Here is an 18,949-nt window from a genome sequence, read left to right on the forward strand (position 1 = left end):
CTCAAAGGGCTAGATGCAGGAGTCATAGTTCAGATGGGGCACCGTTTAACTCCCAGTGCATGACAAATACTCTTGTCCCAAAAAAACAAAGAACAACTTTGGCGTAAACAGATTCCAGATACATGGCTTCCTTTAATCTCTGCTTTAAGTTTCTTTCTTTTTTTTTTTTTTTTAATTTTTGGGCCATACCCGGCACTACTCAGGGGTTACTCCTGGCAGGCACGGGGGATCACATGGGACACCAGGATTCGAACCAACCACCTTTGGTCCTGGATCGGCTGCTTGCAAGGCAAACACCACTGTGCTATCTCTCTGGGCCCTTAAGTTTCTTTATAATCAATAATGTCAAATAACAATAATCCGAGAAATGATAGAATGATAGGGCCTAAAACTAGAAGACCAGATTCTTTCCAGCCTTGTAGTTACTAGTCTTCACAAAATCATGGGAGACATGATTCTTTTCTTGTCTCCGTTTCCCCCCCCCCCAGTTCACAGTATTTATGGATATTCTGAATATTATTTTCTTTTTTTGGTTTTTGGGCCACACCCAGCGGTGCTCAGGGGTTACTCCTGGCTGTCTGCTCAGAAATAGCTCCTGGCAGGCACGGGGGACCACATGGGACACTGGGATTCGAACCAACCACCTTTGGTCCTGGATCCGCTGCCTGCAAGGCAAACGCCGCTGTGATATTTCTCCGGGCCCCTCTGAATATTATTAACCTATATAAATTTTTTTTGGATCACACCTGGCAGCACTCAGGGGTTACTCCTGGCTCTACACTCAGAAATCGCTCCTGGCAGGCTCGAGGGTCTATATGAAATGCCGGGATTCAAACCACCGACCTTCTGCATGCAAGGCAAGTGCCTCACCTCCATGTTATCTCTCTGGCCCCCTATATAAATTATTTTTAAATTTTTCTTTTTTTTTTTTCCTTTATTTCTGATCAATCAGCAGTGCTTGGGTGCTACTCCCAGCTTGGATTGTGTCGGGGATAAAGTGCTCAGGGATCAAGTGGTGCCAGGGATGGAATCCTGGTTTCCACATGCAAGGCAAATAATCTATCATTATGCCAATCCCCACACCACCCCTTATAAACTCTTATGCAAATGGCTATAAAACAGGAATAAAGCTGCTATGAATATCAATATCACGGTACTAAATAAAAGAAAGCAGATTTAGAATTCTAAATCTGTACACCAGGGAGATCCTAACTGGTTTGAAATGAACCAAGACAGATTTTTTTTTACACCCCCTCCCAAGACAGATTTTTAAAATTCCCATTTTCCCCTCATTTTAAGGTCTCAGGCTATTATTACTTGCCTGTTAAATGGAACATCTTGAAGGATCCGGTCACTGCAAAGTGAAAGAAGGCAATTCTTCTGTAACTATAATATCAAAAGGGAGAGAAAAAAAGAATCAGCTAAAATACAACTTTGTTGTTTTGTTGTTCTTTGTTATAGGGACACACCCATTAAGTGTTCAGGGCTTACTTACTTACCCCCTTACACAAGGGGTCACTCTGGCAATGTTGAAGGGATTATGTGTTGTGGCAGGGACTGAACTGAAGCCAGCAGCATGACAGGTAAGTTTAACCTCTCTGAACTACATTTCTGGCCCTACTTTGTTCTTTTTAGCCAGAAGAAGCCTCTATTATCCAATAAGAAAAGAAAATGACTTGAGGAAACTGGTTTATTTATATCTTCTTTAATATATATATTAAAATATTAATTCAAGTGGATCACCGTGAGTTACAAAATTGTTCATGATTTTCAATCATACAATGTACAACACCCTTCATCAGTACACATTTCCCACCACCAATGTCCCTAGTTTCCCTCCTGCCCTGACTTCCTGTTCTCCCCACTTTCGTTCTTTACCCTGCCTGCCTCTGTAGCAGCAATTCCCCTCCTCTCCCCTTCCCTTCCCCTCTCCCTCCTTCTTTCTCTCCCCACCCCCTACCCCCGTTGTTTCCTTATTTTCGACGCTGCTTTGCAATATTATTTCTCTGAAGGGGTATCCTGCATATCACTTTATCTCCTTTCAGCACCCAGTTCTTATTCAGAGTGATTGTTTCCAACCATCATTGTCATAGTGGTCCCTTCTGCACTATCTTAACTGCACTAGCCCCTACCTTTGGAGGCAAGCTTCCTACCACTTGGCCCTCGTCTCAGTATTGTCTGTGGGTATTACTACCATACTATCTCTTTTTTTCTTTTTTACTAATTCCACAGGTGAGTGCAATTATTCTGTCTGTTTCTCACTCTCTGACTCATTTCACTCAGCAGAATACTCTCTATCTCAATTTATGTATAGGCAAATTTCATGACTATTTTATTCCAGATTCTGGCTATTGTGAATAGTGCTGCAATGAACATAAAAGTGCGGTGCCTTTTCTGCATTGTGTATTTGGGACTGCTTCTCCTTTTCTAGATGTGAAATTATATTCATTTTTCAAACAGGACTCAAGATCATCTCTACATCACAACACTGCTTAGTACCTTTGTGTGCAATCCAATCCAAATGGCAGAATTAATAATTCTGTAGTTTTTATATGTAGTTCTAACAGCAAAGAGGACCGTATACAATACCTTATAGTATACATAATTTTCCTGTTGCATCTTTCAGGGGGAAAAGTATGTCTTTCAAGTACTATACTTAATAGTACTTGGGGACTATACCTAGTTCCGTTTGAAGATAATTCCCATCGGTGCCCAGGCAGCCACATAGAGTGCCAGGGTTTGAACTTAGGCCTCTTGACATGATTTACATATGCTCAGTCTATTATCTCAGGCCCCTTTTTTTGAAACACATGTTTGTGTGTGTGTTTAAGTGTGTGTAAGGTGGTATACCCAACAGTGCTCAGAGGTTACTCCTAACTCTGTACTTAGAAATAACTCCTGACAACTCTACTGCTTTTCTATTGCATGAATTTCCTTCATTTTACATTCTATGAGCTTTTTTCCCTTGGTATTCATTACAGGTTCACCTAAAGTTTTCTTGATCTCAGGATATATCTTGTTTGGAAGGAGGAAATCATAGACTTATGCAAAGAGGTTTCTATTAGAAATCATTTTAGTGATATTGCTTTGTTTTCTATATACCTAGCTTCAAAAAACTGAAAAAAGAAGCCTAAATTTAATCTAATCTGGCAGTTTCTCTCAATAACAGACATTCCTCAATGTCCATACAATTACAATCCATTCTCCAGTCTAGATTTTCAATTTTACTTATCTTGAACCTCTACTAATTTAGGAACTCAATGCTAAATTTTAAGAGTTAAGAACACAGAAGCCATAAAAAAAGAAAAAGAAAAAGAAAATAGAAGCCATAGAAGTAGCTCATTGAGCTCTGCATGTAAGCAGGCCCAGATTTGATGCCTGGCACCAGATGGAGTAGCCTCTAAAAATGGAGCTGGTGGGACTGGATTGACTGTACAGTGGGAGGACACGTGTCTTGCACAAGGTCAACCTAGATTCAATTTCCAGCATCCTGTATTGTCACCACCCGCAAAAGGAAGCACGCACAGACGTGGCTTTTGCCTTCCTGGTGCAGTGCCTTCCTCCCAAGAATTATCTGCCAAAAGGCCCGTTTAGAGAAGTCAATCATTGACCCTTTGCATGGATTATTGGCTATAATTCTGACATGGCTGTGACATTACATTTTCTCTTTATTTGAATTTTGTCTTTTTTGCCACTACAGAAATTCGGCCTTAGCTATCCTGCAGACAAAGAAATTTCAGTACCAAGAAAGCCCGCCAAAAGTTCCCCACTGGCTAGTTTGTGACTCTTACCTTCAAGCATAACCTGGCGCCAGCAGCTTGTTTTTCTGAGTCTAGCTCTATGATGGTAAACAATTATTTCCGTCCCCCCAAAAATATATTTTCCGGCAACTATATAAAATATAAACATCATAAATATCTTTGTCTCTCTCCTCCTGGTTTCTTGTAAAACCTGTTCTCTGCTTACCCAAAAACACCTCCATTTCACTTTTTCACCCAGCCCACTAGCAGGGCTCTTTCTCACCTACAGGGTAGTTATTTGATATGTAGATTCTAGGCCTGGTCCCATTGGACTGTTCCTCTGGAAGATCTCCTACTCTGTTTTCCCTGAGACACCTTGCATACCAGAGCTTGTGCTTAAAATGTCATCGGCTGAAAAGTAAAATTTGTCTCTCATCCGTGGGTCCCCATACAATGCATTTTGTGTGGTCTCATTTATTTCATTGTCATATTTCTTATTCGTCCGCTTCGTGTTTCCCGCTTTTTCCCTTTAAACGTTCTCGAACCCTAGGAAGGTTTTGCTTAGGGACGCAAACACGTCCACAGCACTATATGATCTCAAGTCCACCAGGCGTTATTGCTGAGTGCAGATGCCAGGAGAAATCCCAAATCACCACCAGATATGGCCCCAAAACAAAGACTAAAGCAATAGTAACAAAATGAAGCTGGGAATAGCCCGAGAGCACTACTTGGTGTGGCTCCCAAACCAAAAACAAATAATGGGGTTGTTTTGTTTTTTTTTTTGGTTTTAGTTTTTCATGCCATAGTAGGAGAGATGCTCATACCCAGTGATGCTCAGAGCTTACTCCTGGCTCTGTGCTCAGGACCATTGCAGTGTCCCCAAACTAGGATTGGTCCCGGTTAAGTAAAGTGTCTCACAGTCTGTACTATCTCTATGGCCCCTGTTTGAAAGGGGATTCCTTACTTACCTGCTGATGATTAGGAAAATGTTCCATGGCTTTGAGCAGTAAATGTGTCACATCTGCCAGGAGTCTGACAGGCATTCCAGCAGCAAGATCCTGCTTGGTTAAATTAAACACACAAGCACTTGCAGCCAATTGCACTGGCAAATTCATAGGATGATTTCTCATCCCAGTAACCACAAGCTGAAAAAGAAAACAGAAATTTTTTTTTGGTTTTTGGGTCATACCCAGCGGCGCTCAGGTGTTACTCCTGGCTCTATGCTCAGAAACTGCTCCTGGAAGGCTCGGGGGACCATATGGGATGCCGGAATTTGAACCACCATTCTTCTGCATTCGAAGCAAACACCCTCCCTCCATGCTATCTCTCTGGCCCAAAAACAGTTTTCTTAATTAGCATTATAAATACAAAGTCTATTTACATAGAAATATAACTTGGTTCATCCACAATAATTTCCTTTTAATGTTGTTTACGGTTTGGAATCTTGGTAGTTGAGATTAAATCCAGGGTTTCATACAAAGAATATACACTATAGGGCCAGAGCAATAGCCCAATGGGTAGGGGATTTGCCTTGCATGCAGCCGAGCTGGGTTCAATCCTTGGCTTCCCATTTGGTTCCCCAAACCTGCCAAGAGTGATTTCTGATTGCAGTGCCCGGAGTAACTGTTGAGGGCTACTGGGTGTAGCCCAAAAACCAAAAGAAAAAGAATATACACTATTAGTGAACTACAACCCTAATCCCTGCCTTAAGTGGCATGAAAAAGTATCTTACTGAATTCCAACAATTTTCTACTATTGCAGGTGATAAAAAATTAGTTGTAGTCAAATGGTTTTCAGATAGCTAAATATATACCAGAATACTTTCTAATATCAATAATATACTACTATAAAACTTCAATAACTAACTGCGTTCTCTCAGATGACTAATAACTTAAATTACACAGCACCAATCCCATCAGAAAAAAATAATCAAAGATTAATGGGATTTTTTTGGGGGGGGGGGGGTCACAACCGGCAGTGCTCAGGGCTACTCCTGGCTCTACGCTCAGAAATCGCTCCTGGCAGGTTTAGGGGAATGAGGATTCAAACCACCGTCCTTCTGCATGCAAGGCAAATACCCTACCTCCACGCTATCTCTCCAGCCCCTAGATTAATGGGATTTTAAAACCAATTTTCTTTACAAAATCATCTAGAGGGGCCGGGTAGGTGGCGCTGGAGGTAAGGTGTCTGCCTTGCAAGCGCTAGCCAAGGAAGGACCGCGGTTCGATCCCCCGGCGTCCCATATGGTCCCCCCAAGCCAGGGGCGATTTCTGAGCACATAGCCAGGAGTAACCCCTGAGCGTCAAACGGGTGTGGCCCAAAAACCAAAAAAAAAAAAAAACAAAATCATCTAGAAAAATAAAGTAGAATTCTTCACATGCAGTTTCTTACCTTTAAAATTTCTGGTTTTGTTTTCTCCATCACATGAGTCAAGCTAAAAAGGTGGAAAAGAGCTTCCCGGACAAAGAATGCCCGTTCACTGTACCGCTTCAACGCTTCTGCAATTTGAACTTCATTGGCTTCTCCAGATACCTTTAAACATACCAAGAAAATTACCTTTTAAAATCTTTTCTAACCTCAACTTCATCTTAAGATTGTTTGTATAGTTAGCATCTAGGTTACAGAATAGCTTTTTGGGTCATACCCCATGGTGCTTAGAGGTTATTCCTGGCTCTGCATTTAGGAATAACACCTGGTGGTGCTCAAGGGACTACATGGGATGCTTGGGATCCAACTCAATCCAGCCATGTGTAAGGCAAATGCCTTACATGCTGTACTATTGAACCCAGGATAGTTTTTTAAGACTTGAAACAGATGGGTATAACTTCAAACCTACCCAGATCATTTCAAGAAAGTTCACGCATCCTAAAGAGGCATGTTGTTAGGTAAACTTAGAAACTAATAGAAATCTAAGGGTAAAACTTTCTAGACTATCTCTACAATAAATCTCAAAACACTGTAAGATTCCCACAATATGGTCAGGTTTTTATATTCTCTTTTGGGGGAACCCTCTGAAGGAGTACTTAGGGGCCCACTCTCACTACAAGTGATATTCAACCACCAATTGAGCAGGGGGTCCATAGTAGGGTCACCCTAGTAATGTTCACTCAGGTCATACGCTAGGATTGAAGTCAGCTGGGTACATGTAAAATATGCGACCCACCCCTCAAGTATTTCCTCAGTCCCCCCATCTGCCCCTTTTTCTGGAGGTAGATAGCTGGTCACACCCAGCTGTGCTCTGAGGACCATATGTGCTGCCAGGGATTCAAATGAGTTGGCAGGATGTGAGGCAAGCATTTTACTGCCCGCACCATCACTTTAGCTGTTATCTGCTTCTTGAATCCTTCTAAATCACAAAGTTATAACTACACTGGCTTTTTCTTCAGATCATCTTTCCCCAACAACAACAACAATAAATCCCCAACTTTCCCCAAGATATAGTATCATTTTCTTTTTAAATGAAATCTTCCTCTTTCTTTGCCAAATTTTTATTTTCCCTTTCCCAACTCAAGTTAAATTAACTCTTCTTTTTTTTTTTTTTCTTTGTAGTTTTTTTTGGGTCACACCCGGCAGTGCTCAGGGGTTATTCCTGGATCCAGGCTCAGAAATTGCTCCTGGCAGGCACGGGGGACCATATGGGACGCCGGGATTCGAACCGATGACCTCCTGCATGAAAGGCAAACGCCTTACCTCCATGCTATCTCTCCAGCCCCAAATGCTTGCATTTTTATTTATTTTACTCTTTTCTGCTTTATTTTATTTATTTATTTATTTTATGATTTTTGGGTCACACCCGGCAGCACTCGGGTTATTCCTGGCTCTATGCTCAGAAATCGCTCCTAGCAGGCTTGGGGGCCATATGGGATGCCGGGATTCGAACCACCGTCCTTCTGCATGAAAGGCAAACGCCTTACCTCCATGCTATCTCTCCAGCCCAAATTAACTCTTCTTTAAAGGATCTACTGACCAGGTAACCATCAGAACACTTCTTTCAGGGATCAGAGTGATAATACAGGGGGTACTGTATTTGCCTGGAGCACAGCTGACCAGGGTTTGAGCTCTAGCACCCCACATGTTCCCCAAAGTCTCACCAGGAGTGACCCCTGAGCACTGGTGGATGTGGCCCAAAAACAAACTTTAAAAAAAAAAACAAGGGGCCGGAGAGATAGCATGGAGGTAAGGCGTTTGCCTCTCATGCAGAAGGTCATCGGTTCGAATCCCGGCGTCCCATATGGTCCCTCATGCTTGCCAGGAGCGACTTCTGAGCGTGGAGCCAGGAGTAACCCCTGAGCACTGCCCGGTGAGACCCAAAAACCAAAAACCAAAAAAAAAAAAAAACAAAAAAAAAAAACCTTTATAGACATTATCATAATCATTATACTACTAGAATGACCAACAGAGAACATCATATAGTCATCAAATGTATCAATTCAGGGCCAGAGCAGTGGCGCAAGTGGTAAGGCCTCTGCCTTGCCTGCGCTAGCCTAGGACTGACCGCAGTTCAATCCCCCAGTGTCCCATATGGTCCCCCCCAAGCCAGGAGCGATTTGAGTATATAGCCAGAAGTAACCCGAGTGCTGCTGGGTATGACCCAAAAACAAAAAATAAAAAATTTCTATTTTGGGGCCGGAGAGATAGCATGGAGGTAAGGCGTTTGCCTCTCATGCAAAAGGTCATCGGTTCGAATCCCGGCGTCCCATATGGTCCCCCGTGCTCGCCAGGAGCGACTTCTGAGCATGGAGCCAGGAGTAACTCCTGAGCACTGCCGGGTGAGACCCAAAAACCAAAAAAAAAAAAATTTCTATTTTAACCTAAGTCTATTTATGAATTTACCCATAAGGGCTGGAGCAATAGTACAGCATGTATAGCATTTGCCTTACATGCAGCGGACCCAGGTTCGATCCCCAACATCCCATATAGTTCCTAGAGGCCACCTGGAGTGATGCCTGAGTGTAGAGCTAGGAAAAAACCTTGAGCACCACCAGGTGTGGTTCCTCAATAAAGACATTTCTTTATTCTAATTAATACATTTATCTTAAATGCATATCTCATATCTTTAAATCATGTTATATCATATATATGATAGGATAAACTCATGTTACTCATATCATTAAAGATACTCATATCTTTCTTTTTGTAGTGTTGGGGTTTTGGCCCTCTGTACTACTCAGGAATACTGAGTACTGGTGGTACTTAGGTGCTATATGGGAATATGAGGATTGAACTCAGGTCAGCTATATGCAAGGCAAGTGCCTTTTCTGCTCTACTATTCCTCCAGCCTCTCACATATTTTTTTATAAAAGAACTTTTTTAATAAACAAATATTAGAATACCACTGAAATTCACAATAAGTAACCATGAATATCAAGTCAATAATTATTAACATCACAGAAAGAAAAAGCTAGCTGTTAACATATTTGTTGGTTTAAAAGAACACATTATATAAGGAGCTTAAAAATCTAGTATTTGGGGGTCGGAGAGATAACACAGCAGTGTTTGCCTTGCAAGCAGTTGATCCAGGACCTAAGGTGGTTGGTTCAAATCCCAGCGTCCCATATGGTCACCCGTGCCTGCCAGGAGCTATTTCTGAGCAGATAACCAGGAGTAACCCCTGAGCACCGCTGGGTGTGGCCCAAAAACAAAAACTAAAACAAAACAAAAACAAAAATCCAGTATTTGCAAAAAATACAGTTAATATGTACCATAACCATACTATAAAGAAAATCAACTTGAGGGAAACTTTACAAATCAAAAAGATCTTGGGCCAGAGAGAAAGCACAGCAATAGGGCGTCTGCCTTGCAAGCAGCCAATCTGATTGGATGGTGGTTCGAAACCAGGCATTCATATGCCCCCCCCACCCTGTGCCTGCCATGAGCAATTTCTGAGCACAGAGCCAGCAGTTCCTGAGCACCGCCAGGTGTGGCAAAACAAACAAACAAAAAATTTACTCTCTTTGTTGCTGGAACAATAGTACAGTGGATAGGATGTTTGTCTTCCATGTGGCCAACTCAGGTTCAATCTGTTATTTGCAGCAAAAATCTGTCCCTAATGGGCTTCACATAGCTGTTCACTAACTTGTATCTCTGCTGCTATAGCTGCTTATAATTCTACAACAAAATTCCTCTCCTTGAGGGGACAGCCTGGTTTCAGTGACGTTTTCTGCAGGAATTCTGGGAGGACTCTAGCTTTTAAGTCAGCTTTTACTTCCATGTTCCATGTAAGAAAATCTCCTAGAGATGGTGGCTAGGTTCTCCACAGAACTTTCTCATGCTAGTTATTTCATCTATTTATGTATGTATGCTGTGCTGAGGATCAAACTCAGGGTATCACTCATGTAAGACAAATGCTCTATTACTGAGCTCTATCTCCAGCCCCAGTATTCTGTGCTTAATTCAATTTTTGATACAATTTTGTTGTGGGGTCCTGGACACACTCTTAATTTGCATTCTCCTTTTTCCCACTGTGTTGGTCCATCTCTGCTTTAAAAACTGTAGGTTCCTGAGGCCAGAGAGATAGCACAGTGGTATGGCATTTGCCTTGCATGCTACCAATCCAGGATGGACGGTGGATTGAATCCTGGCATCCTAAGCCTGCCAGGAGTAATCCGAATACTGCCAGATGTGACCCAAAAACAAAATAAACAAACAAAAAAAAAACCCAACAAACCAAACAAAAAACTGTAGGTTTCTTGACTGCATATTGATAATTGTAGTTCGTTGTAAAACTCTAATTTATTTTATTTTATTTTATTTTTTTTGTTTTTGGTTTTTGGGTCACACCCGGCAGCGCTCAGGGGTTACTCCTGGCTCTATGCTCAGAAATTGCCCCTGGCAGGCACAAGGGACCATATAGGATGCTGGGATTCAAACCAACATCTTTCTGCATGAAAGGCAAATGCCTTACCTACATGCTATCTCTCCAGCCCCGTAAAACTCTTAATTTCCAGTAACAATTCTAGTCTGAATAAAAAATCTTAGGAATCAGGGGCCAGAGAGGTAGCAGAGGGTAGAGCCTTTGTTTTGCATGCAGCCAACCCGAGTTTGATTCCCAACATTCCATATGGCACCCCAAGCCTGCCAGAAGTGATTTCTGAGCGCAGAGCCAGAAATAACCCTTGAGAGCAGCTGGGTGTGGCTCCCCAAAATTTTAGAAATCAGAGACCATAGAGGTTAAGATGTTTGCGTTGGGAGTCAGAAAAAAGTAGTACAGTGGATAAAAGCACATGCCTGATAGACAGCTGACCCCAGTTCAATCCCTGACTCTAATACAGTGAAAACAAAACAGAAAACAGGCATACAAAGAAAAAAGATAGACTAAAAAGGAGGTGAGGTAATCTCAGTTCTTCCCCCTTACTACGACTTATACTTTGGTTTTCAAATCAGTAGCAAAACAAATACTTTAAAATAAAATTATTTTGTATAGAGTTTTGTTTGTTTGTTTTTAGATCACCCATGGTGCTCAGGGTTACTCCTGGATCTGCGCTCAGGGGGTCATTTGTAGTAGTGCTTAGGGGACCATACGTGATGCCATGGATCAAACGTAGGTAGGCCATGTTCAAGGTCAACAATTTACTTGCTGTGCTATCACTCTGACCCTTTTGTTTGTTTTTATATAGCTGAATAGGTGGCAAGGTCCAGTAATCTCTATTTTTAAAATTCTTTTTTTGTGTTGTGTTTTTTGGAGGGCCACATCCAGTAGTAATCAGGGGTTACTCCTGGCTCTGCGCTCAGAAAACGCTCCTGGCAGGCTCGAGGACCATATGGGAATCCAGGAATCAAACCAAGGTCAGCCATGTGCAAGGCAAATGCCCTGCCGCTGTGCTATCGCTTCGGCCCCAGCCTTCTTCATTTTAAATCCCAAGGTGTTCCCAAGTCCAATAAACGTTTGATGAAATGAATTCAAATATCAGGTCAAAGAACCCAAAGAAAGGCAAAACTTAACCATTTCTACAATAAAAATCATTTCAGAAGTGCTTGAGTTCCCATGGAATATTTTTAATAAGTATCCTTAGGTTCTTTCAAATAATCAAATAGAAATAGTATGTTTAAGAGCTGGGAGAAGGGGCCCGGAGAGATAGCACAGCGGCGTTTGCCTTGCAAGCAGCCAATCCAGGACCAAAGGTGGTTGGTTCGAATCCCGGTGTCCCATATGGTCCCCCATGCCTGCCAGGAGCTATTTCTGAGCAGACAGCCAGGAGTAACCCCTGAGCACCGCCGGGTGTGGCCCAAAAACCAAAAACAAAACAAAACAAGAGCTGGGAGAAGCTCTTAAAGCTCAAAGAACTAGATGCATACTTTCATGAAGGTCCTGGGTTAAGGGACCGGAAAGACAGCACAGTGGTAGGTAGGGTGTTTGCCTTGCATGTAGCCGATCCACGACGAATGGTGGTTCAAATTCCCCAAATCCCATATGGTTCCCCCGTGCCTGCCAGGAGTGATTTCTGAGCACAGAGTCAGGAGTAACCCCTCTCAGTGCCACCGGGTGTGACCCAAAAACCAAAAAAAAAAAAAAAAGTTCTGGCTTTAATCCCTGGATCTGCATGGTCCCTAAATACCAAGCAGGAGTGAACACTAAGTACCACCAGGTATAACCAAAAAAAATACTTAAAATGATATGCTTAGGGGCCAAAGAGATAGCATGGAGGTAAGGCATTTGCCTTGCATGCAGAAGGATAGTGGTTCGAATCCCGGCATACCATATGGTCCCCTGAGCCTGCCAGGAGCGATTTCTGAGCGTAGAGCCAGGAGTAACCCGAGTGCAGCAGGGTGTGACCCAAAAATCAAGAAAAAAAACCCAATATGCTTAAATAGTTCAAAATATCTAAACAGGCTCCAGATGGATACTTCCCTTGCATGCAACTGACCTGAGTTCAATCACATGGCATCAGTATGGCACCCAAGAACCACTAGAAATGATTCCTGAGTGCAAAGCCAGGAATATTCCCTGAGCATTGCCAGTTATGGCCCCCAAAATAAACAAAACAAAAATAACAAAATATCTAAACATTATCATATGAGGAGCCAGTGAGAAGGTAGAGGGGATAGGTAAGGTGCCAATATTAAGTTTCATTCCCAGCACCACCTATAATTCGCGTTAGCATCACCATTCCTAAGGAGTCAGGAGTAAGCCCTGGGCACGGCCAGATATGGTCCAAACACCAAAACAAATAAATAAATATTATCATAATAAAAATTAATGATTGATCCAGGACTTACCATATGATATGGATGACATGCAATTAAATTTGTCATTTAATCACATAAGCATGCCATTATTAATCATTACAGAAATTCTGCAAGGTAGGAATGTTTTACAAATTTAAAAATAGGGCCCGGAGAGATAGCACAGCGCTTTTGCCTTGCAAGCAGCCGATCCAGGACCAAAGGTGGTTGGTTCAAATCCCGGTGTCCCATATGGTCCCCTGTGCCTGCCAGGAGCTATTTCTGAGCAGACAGCCAGGAGAAACCCCTGAGCACCGCTGGGTGTGACCCAAAAACCAAAAACCAAAAAAAAAAAAAAATTAAAAATAAATAGTAAGCTTGCTCTAGCTCATAAAGCAAATAAAAAGATTTTACTTAGGACGCTTACTCTAAAAGCAAGACTTTTCCACTGGACAGGTTCTATATCCTGAACATGCCATATGCATTATTAGATATTTATCTTTTTTTTTTTGTTTTGGTTTTTGGGTCACACCCTGCAGCATTCAGGGGTTAGTCCTGGCTCTATAATCAGAAATCGCTCCTGGACCATAGGGGATGCTGGGATTCGAACCACCGTCCTTCTGCATGAAAGGCAAACGACCTATCTCCATGCTATCACTCTGGCCCCATTAGATATTTATCTTTTGTTTTTAAGCCAGTCAAATTGAGCAGTGGGGGGAGGGGGTTTATATACCAACTTTTGTGATACTAACGTTAGTAAGTTCTGATAAACTACTGCCATCGAACCAGCCAGATGTTTATCTTTTGTTTGTTTGTTTTTTGGGTCTCATACAGCAGTGCTCAGGGGTTACTCCTGGCTCCATGCTCAGAAATTGCATCTAGCAAGCAAGAGGGACCATATGGGACGCCGGGATTCGAACCAATGACCTTCTGCATGAAAGGCAAACACCTTATCTCCATGCTATCTCTCCGGCCCCCAGATGTTTATCCTAATAGAGTTCTTATATACCCAAGACACTGGTCCGCATGACCAAATAATATATTTTTAAAATCTAACCTTCAAAAGTCCTTCGCCTGTGAGAAACTCAGAGTAACCAGCATCAGTGGCGAGCAAACCTACAAACTGCATGCTGGGCCGCTGTTGTATAAAGGCTTCAACAGCTTTATCTGTCACATGCTTTCTCCCAGAAACATCCAGGGAGACAAGGTTGGGGAGGATGTCCTTTTGTTCTAGTAAGCGAAGAGCAATGTCTGATGTAAACTGCTTGTCATCCGAAATATCAAGATGATTCAGATGTCTTAGTTCCCGAACAACATCCAGGATCTGGGTAGTTGTCATTTTTAAACATTTCAAGTGGTGCATGGTTAGGGACTTGAGTCGGTCTTTACATGCCAACAGAGCAGTGATGTCTGTGACTGAGGTGTTAGAAATGTCCAGGCTCTCCAATCTTGGCAGGGAAGCCACTTCAGCCAGGTCTTCGTTGTAAAAGAGAACGTTGGTGATGCTTAATGCTCGGAGGCCAGAAAGCCGACTGAAGCACCGCTCATAAGGATCTTCAAGGGAGAGAGTCAATGAGTTCAGCACTAAGCACTGGAGATTTTGCTGGATCCATTTGTTACTCCCAAGCCCGCTAATGATGTCTGTAATCGTGATGTCAGCATTCACCCCCGTGGCGTCCAGTTCTACTAACTTGTGATGGCAAAAGGCTTTCCGGAAAGCAACAGCAGAGATTTTGGCTTTGCGAATGCAAGCTCGCTTTAAGCGCATCTGGTTGCCCCTAAAAATACCTACAGTTCCATCATTCAGTAGACCTGGGAGGGAAATAAAAGAAGCATGTTAATTTCAAAAGAAGTGAAAGAATAATAAAATTTATCACATTCACATTTTTATTTTGGTCACACAGTGCTCAGGGATTAAGGGATTACTCCTGGCTCTTCGCTCAGAAATCATCCCTAGCAGGCCCAGGGGACCATATGGGATGCTGGAATTCAAACTGCCATCCATCCTGGATCAGCTGCATGCAAGACAAATACACTACAGCTGTGCTATCTCTCCAGCCCCACACATTAACATTTTAAAAGCAATCTCAAGAGTTGAATATAAATGGCTTAAAAACCTCAAAATCGGGGCGAAGAGATAGCATGGAGATAAGGTGTTTTGATTTGCATGCAGGACTGTGGTTCGAATCCCAGCATCCCATATGATCCCCCAAGCCTGCCAGGAGCGATTTCTGAATGTACAGCCAGGAGGAACCCTTGAGCACATCTGGGTGTGACCCGAAAACCAAAAACCAAAAAATAAAAAACAGAACAAAACCTCTCAAAAATCACACCTGAGGGATCGGAGAGATAGCATGGAGGTAAGGCGTTTGCCTTTCATGCAGAAGGTCATTGGTTCAAATCTAGGCATCCCGTATGGTCCCCCCGAGCCTGCCAGGAGCGATTTCTGAGCATAGAGCCAGGAGTAACCCCTGAGCACTGCCGGGTGTGACCCCAAAAAAAAAAATCATACCTAAATCCATAAAATACACAAAGGATAACATAAGTAGAACTCTCCAAGACATTGAAGCTAGAGACACTTTTAAGGATATGCCACCACTGACCAAGGAAGTGGAAGCAAAGATTGATAAATGCGACTGTATTAAACTAAGCTTCTACGTCTCAAAGGAAATGATGACCAGAGTATAAAGACAGCCCACAGACCAGGAAAATGACCCACACATCACTCAACTGATAAGGAATTAATTTCCAAGAGCCGGAGCAATAATATAGCAGGTAGGTTGCTTGTCTTGCATACTGCTAATTCAGGTTCAATCCCTGATATCCCATGTGGTCCCCTGAGCACCTCCAGGAGTAATTCCAGAATTCAGAGTCAGGAGTAAGCCCTGAGCACTGTCAGGTATGGCCCCAAATCAAATAATAATAACAATAACAATGTAAATAATTATAATAACAATGATAAAAGAATCAATATCTAAGATATATAAAGCACTGGTAGAAAAATATCTTCCAGCTATATCAAAAAATGTGAAAAATGAAAAAAATTTTTGAAAGAATGAATACATACTAAAGGCCAAAAGGCATATGAAGAAATGCTCTAGATCACACTAATCAGAGAAATGTATATGAGCTATCATCTCACACCAGAGAGGTTGGCACTCATCAAAAAGAACAATCACCAATGTTGGTGTGAGGGAATGATGTGTTAGTACAGTGAGTAGGAAATTTGCCTTGCTCACAGTCAGCCAGAAGTCAATTCTCAGCATCCTAAATGATCCCTGAATCCACTAGGAGTGAACTTTGAGTACATAGTAAGGTATGAATCCTAAGCACTGCCAGATGTGATCAAAACCTCCTCCCCCAAACAAACAAACATACAAAAACAATATGGGGGGTGGGGAAAAAAGAAAAAAAACAAACAATGTAGGAGTGGATACAAGAGGTGAAGGGGGAAGGAATCTTCACTCACTGCCAGTGAAAATGCCCAATCTGGGGGCAGGAGCGGTGGCACAAGCAGTAAGGCATCTGCCTTGCCGGTGCTAACTTAGGACCCGACCGTAGTTCGATCCCACCCCCTGGCATCCCATAGGGTCCCTCAAACCAGAAGAAATTTCTGAGCGCATAGCCAGGAGGAACCTCTGAGCGTCACTGGGTGTGCCCCCCCCCCCAAAAAAAAAACGAACAACAACAACAACAAAAAAAAAAAGAAAATGCCCAATCTTTTTTTTGTTTTTTAATCTGGTGGGGTTTGAGGGAGGGTGGGGCTGCACATCTTGCAAGGCTTAGATGTTACTCCTGGCTCTGCACTCAGCATTTACTCCTGGCAGTCTTTAAGGCCTTTATGAATATTGGGGGACGAATATGGGTCAGTCATAGGAAGGCAAAAACACAACCCATTGTATCATCACTCCAGCCCCACACCCTCCCAACAACATTGGTTGTTTATTTTTGGAAAACAATAAGAATATTTTTCAAGAAATCCAGGTCTACATGACCCAGAAATTTGACTCTTTAAAATATGCAGAAAAGATGTCTGCATTTCTATGTTCAATACAGCACTATTTCCAATAGCCAAAATCTGGAAATAACTAAATGCCCAAGAATAGAAGTCTGGATTAAGAAACCATGGTACAGGGGTCGAAGCAATAGCACAGCGAATAGGGCATTTGCCTTGCACGTAACCAACCAGGTTTCAATCCCGGCATCCCATATGGTTGGGTTCCCCAGTCTGTCAGGAATAATTCCTGAGCATAGAGCCAGGGGTAACCTTTGAACACTACCAGGTGTGACCCAAAAACAAACAAACGAACAAACAAGAAACTATGATACAGAGCCAGTCATAGAACAGTAAGTAGGGTGTGACCCCATAACCTCTGAGCACTGCCAGGTATAGGATGTAGCCAAAAAAACAAAAACAGGACCGGAGAGATAGCATGGAGGTAGGGTGTTTGCCTTGCATACAGAAGGACGGTGGTTCAAATCCCGGCATCCCATATGGTCCCCCAAGCCTACCAGGAGCGATTTCTGAGTGTAGAGCCAGGAGTAACCCAAGTGTTGCCGGGTATGACCCAAAAACCAAAACAACAACAACAAAACCTATGGTACAGGGCCCAGAGTGATAGCACAATGAGTAGGATGTTTGCCTTGCACACAGATGACTCAGGTCTGATCTCCAGCATCTTATATGGTTCCCTGAGCCTACCAGGAGTCATTCCTGAGTGCAGAGCCAGGAGTAACCTTTGAATGCTACCAGATATGGCCCAAAAACAAAAAAGAAAAATAAACTATGGTGTGTGTGTGTGTGTGTGTGTATATATATATATATACACACACACACACACACACACACAATGGAATACTATTTGGCAATGAGATAAAATGAAGTCATGTAATTTGCTTCCACATAAATGGACATATAATGGACATGTAAATGGACATGGACATGTAAAGTGAAGTTTATCAGGAAGGGAGAGATAATGAGTTTTTTCTCATGTGGGATATATGGAAATATAGTAGTACTAAAGAAGTAATTTGCCTTGCATGTGGTCGGCTAGAGTTTAATCCCTAGCATTCATATGGTTCCCCAAAACCCAATAGGAGTAATTCCTGAGTGTAGAGCCAGAAGTAACCCTTAGTACCATTAGATATCCCTGGCATCCAAATGGTCCCTGAAAATTGCCAGGAGCAATTTCTGAGCATAGAGCCAGGACTAACCCCTGAGTGACACTGGTTGTAGTCCAAAACAAAAAATATAAAATAAAAGCAATTTCAAGTAATGGCATTTCATTTTTTATGTGTGAAGCAAGATATTTACTTTATTATGCATTAAAAGTTAGTGGGGTAAGGATATTTTATCTATAAGTCAATGATAAACTAGGATTCAAAAATGTAGCTTTCCAAAACCATAGTGCTAACAAGTAGAAAAACCAAAACTGAGGCCAGAGAGATAGCATGAAGGCAAGGTGTTTGCCTTGCATGCAGAAGGATGTTGGTTCAAATACTGGCATCCCATATGGTCTCCCGAGCCTGCCAGGAGCCATTTCTGAGCGTAGAGCCAGGAGTAACACGAGTGCTGCCAGGTATGACCCAAAAACAAAAACAACAACAAAAATTGTAGCAAATATTGCTGATATGCACTAATATCTTTTTTTTTCTTTTGGTTTTTTGGGCCACACCCGTTTGATGCTCAGGGGTTACTCCTGGCTAAGTGCTCAGAAATTGCCCCTGGTTTGGGGGAACCATATGGGACGCCGGGAGATTGAACCGTGGTCCTTCCTTGGCTAGCACTTGCAAAGCAGACACCTTACCTCTAGCGCCACCTCACCGGCCCCACGCACTAATATCTTATCTTTCCTCCTTGACTTCTAGGACACATGAACAGCTACATTTCCCAACTCACATTTTTTCTCTCTTTTTTTTTTTTTTTTTGGTTTTTGGGCCACACCCGGCGTTGCTCAGGGGTTACTCCTGGCTGTCTGCTCAGAAACAGCTCCCGGCAGGCATGGGGGACCATATGGGACACCAGGATTCGAACCAACCACCTTTGG

The 18,949-nt window shown here is 42.5% G+C and overlaps 1 protein-coding gene across 1 annotated transcript in view; it reads right to left on the reverse strand.

Annotated features, from left to right (window-relative positions):
• The window catches only part of ZYG11B (zyg-11 family member B, cell cycle regulator), a 57,372-nt gene that overhangs the window by 19,167 nt on the left and 19,256 nt on the right, over window positions 1-18,949 (reverse strand). The window contains exons 3-6 of the mRNA XM_049775170.1: window positions 13,960-14,714; window positions 6,132-6,272; window positions 4,709-4,885; window positions 1,322-1,386 (exon numbers count right to left, since the gene is read on the reverse strand). Of these exons, the coding sequence (XP_049631127.1) occupies window positions 1,322-1,386; window positions 4,709-4,885; window positions 6,132-6,272; window positions 13,960-14,714 (1,138 nt within the window). The remainder of the gene's footprint in view (window positions 1-1,321; window positions 1,387-4,708; window positions 4,886-6,131; window positions 6,273-13,959; window positions 14,715-18,949) is intronic.

Source organism: Suncus etruscus, chromosome 6, assembly GCF_024139225.1.
Source record: "Suncus etruscus isolate mSunEtr1 chromosome 6, mSunEtr1.pri.cur, whole genome shotgun sequence".
Classification (NCBI taxonomy): Eukaryota; Metazoa; Chordata; class Mammalia; order Eulipotyphla; family Soricidae; genus Suncus; species Suncus etruscus.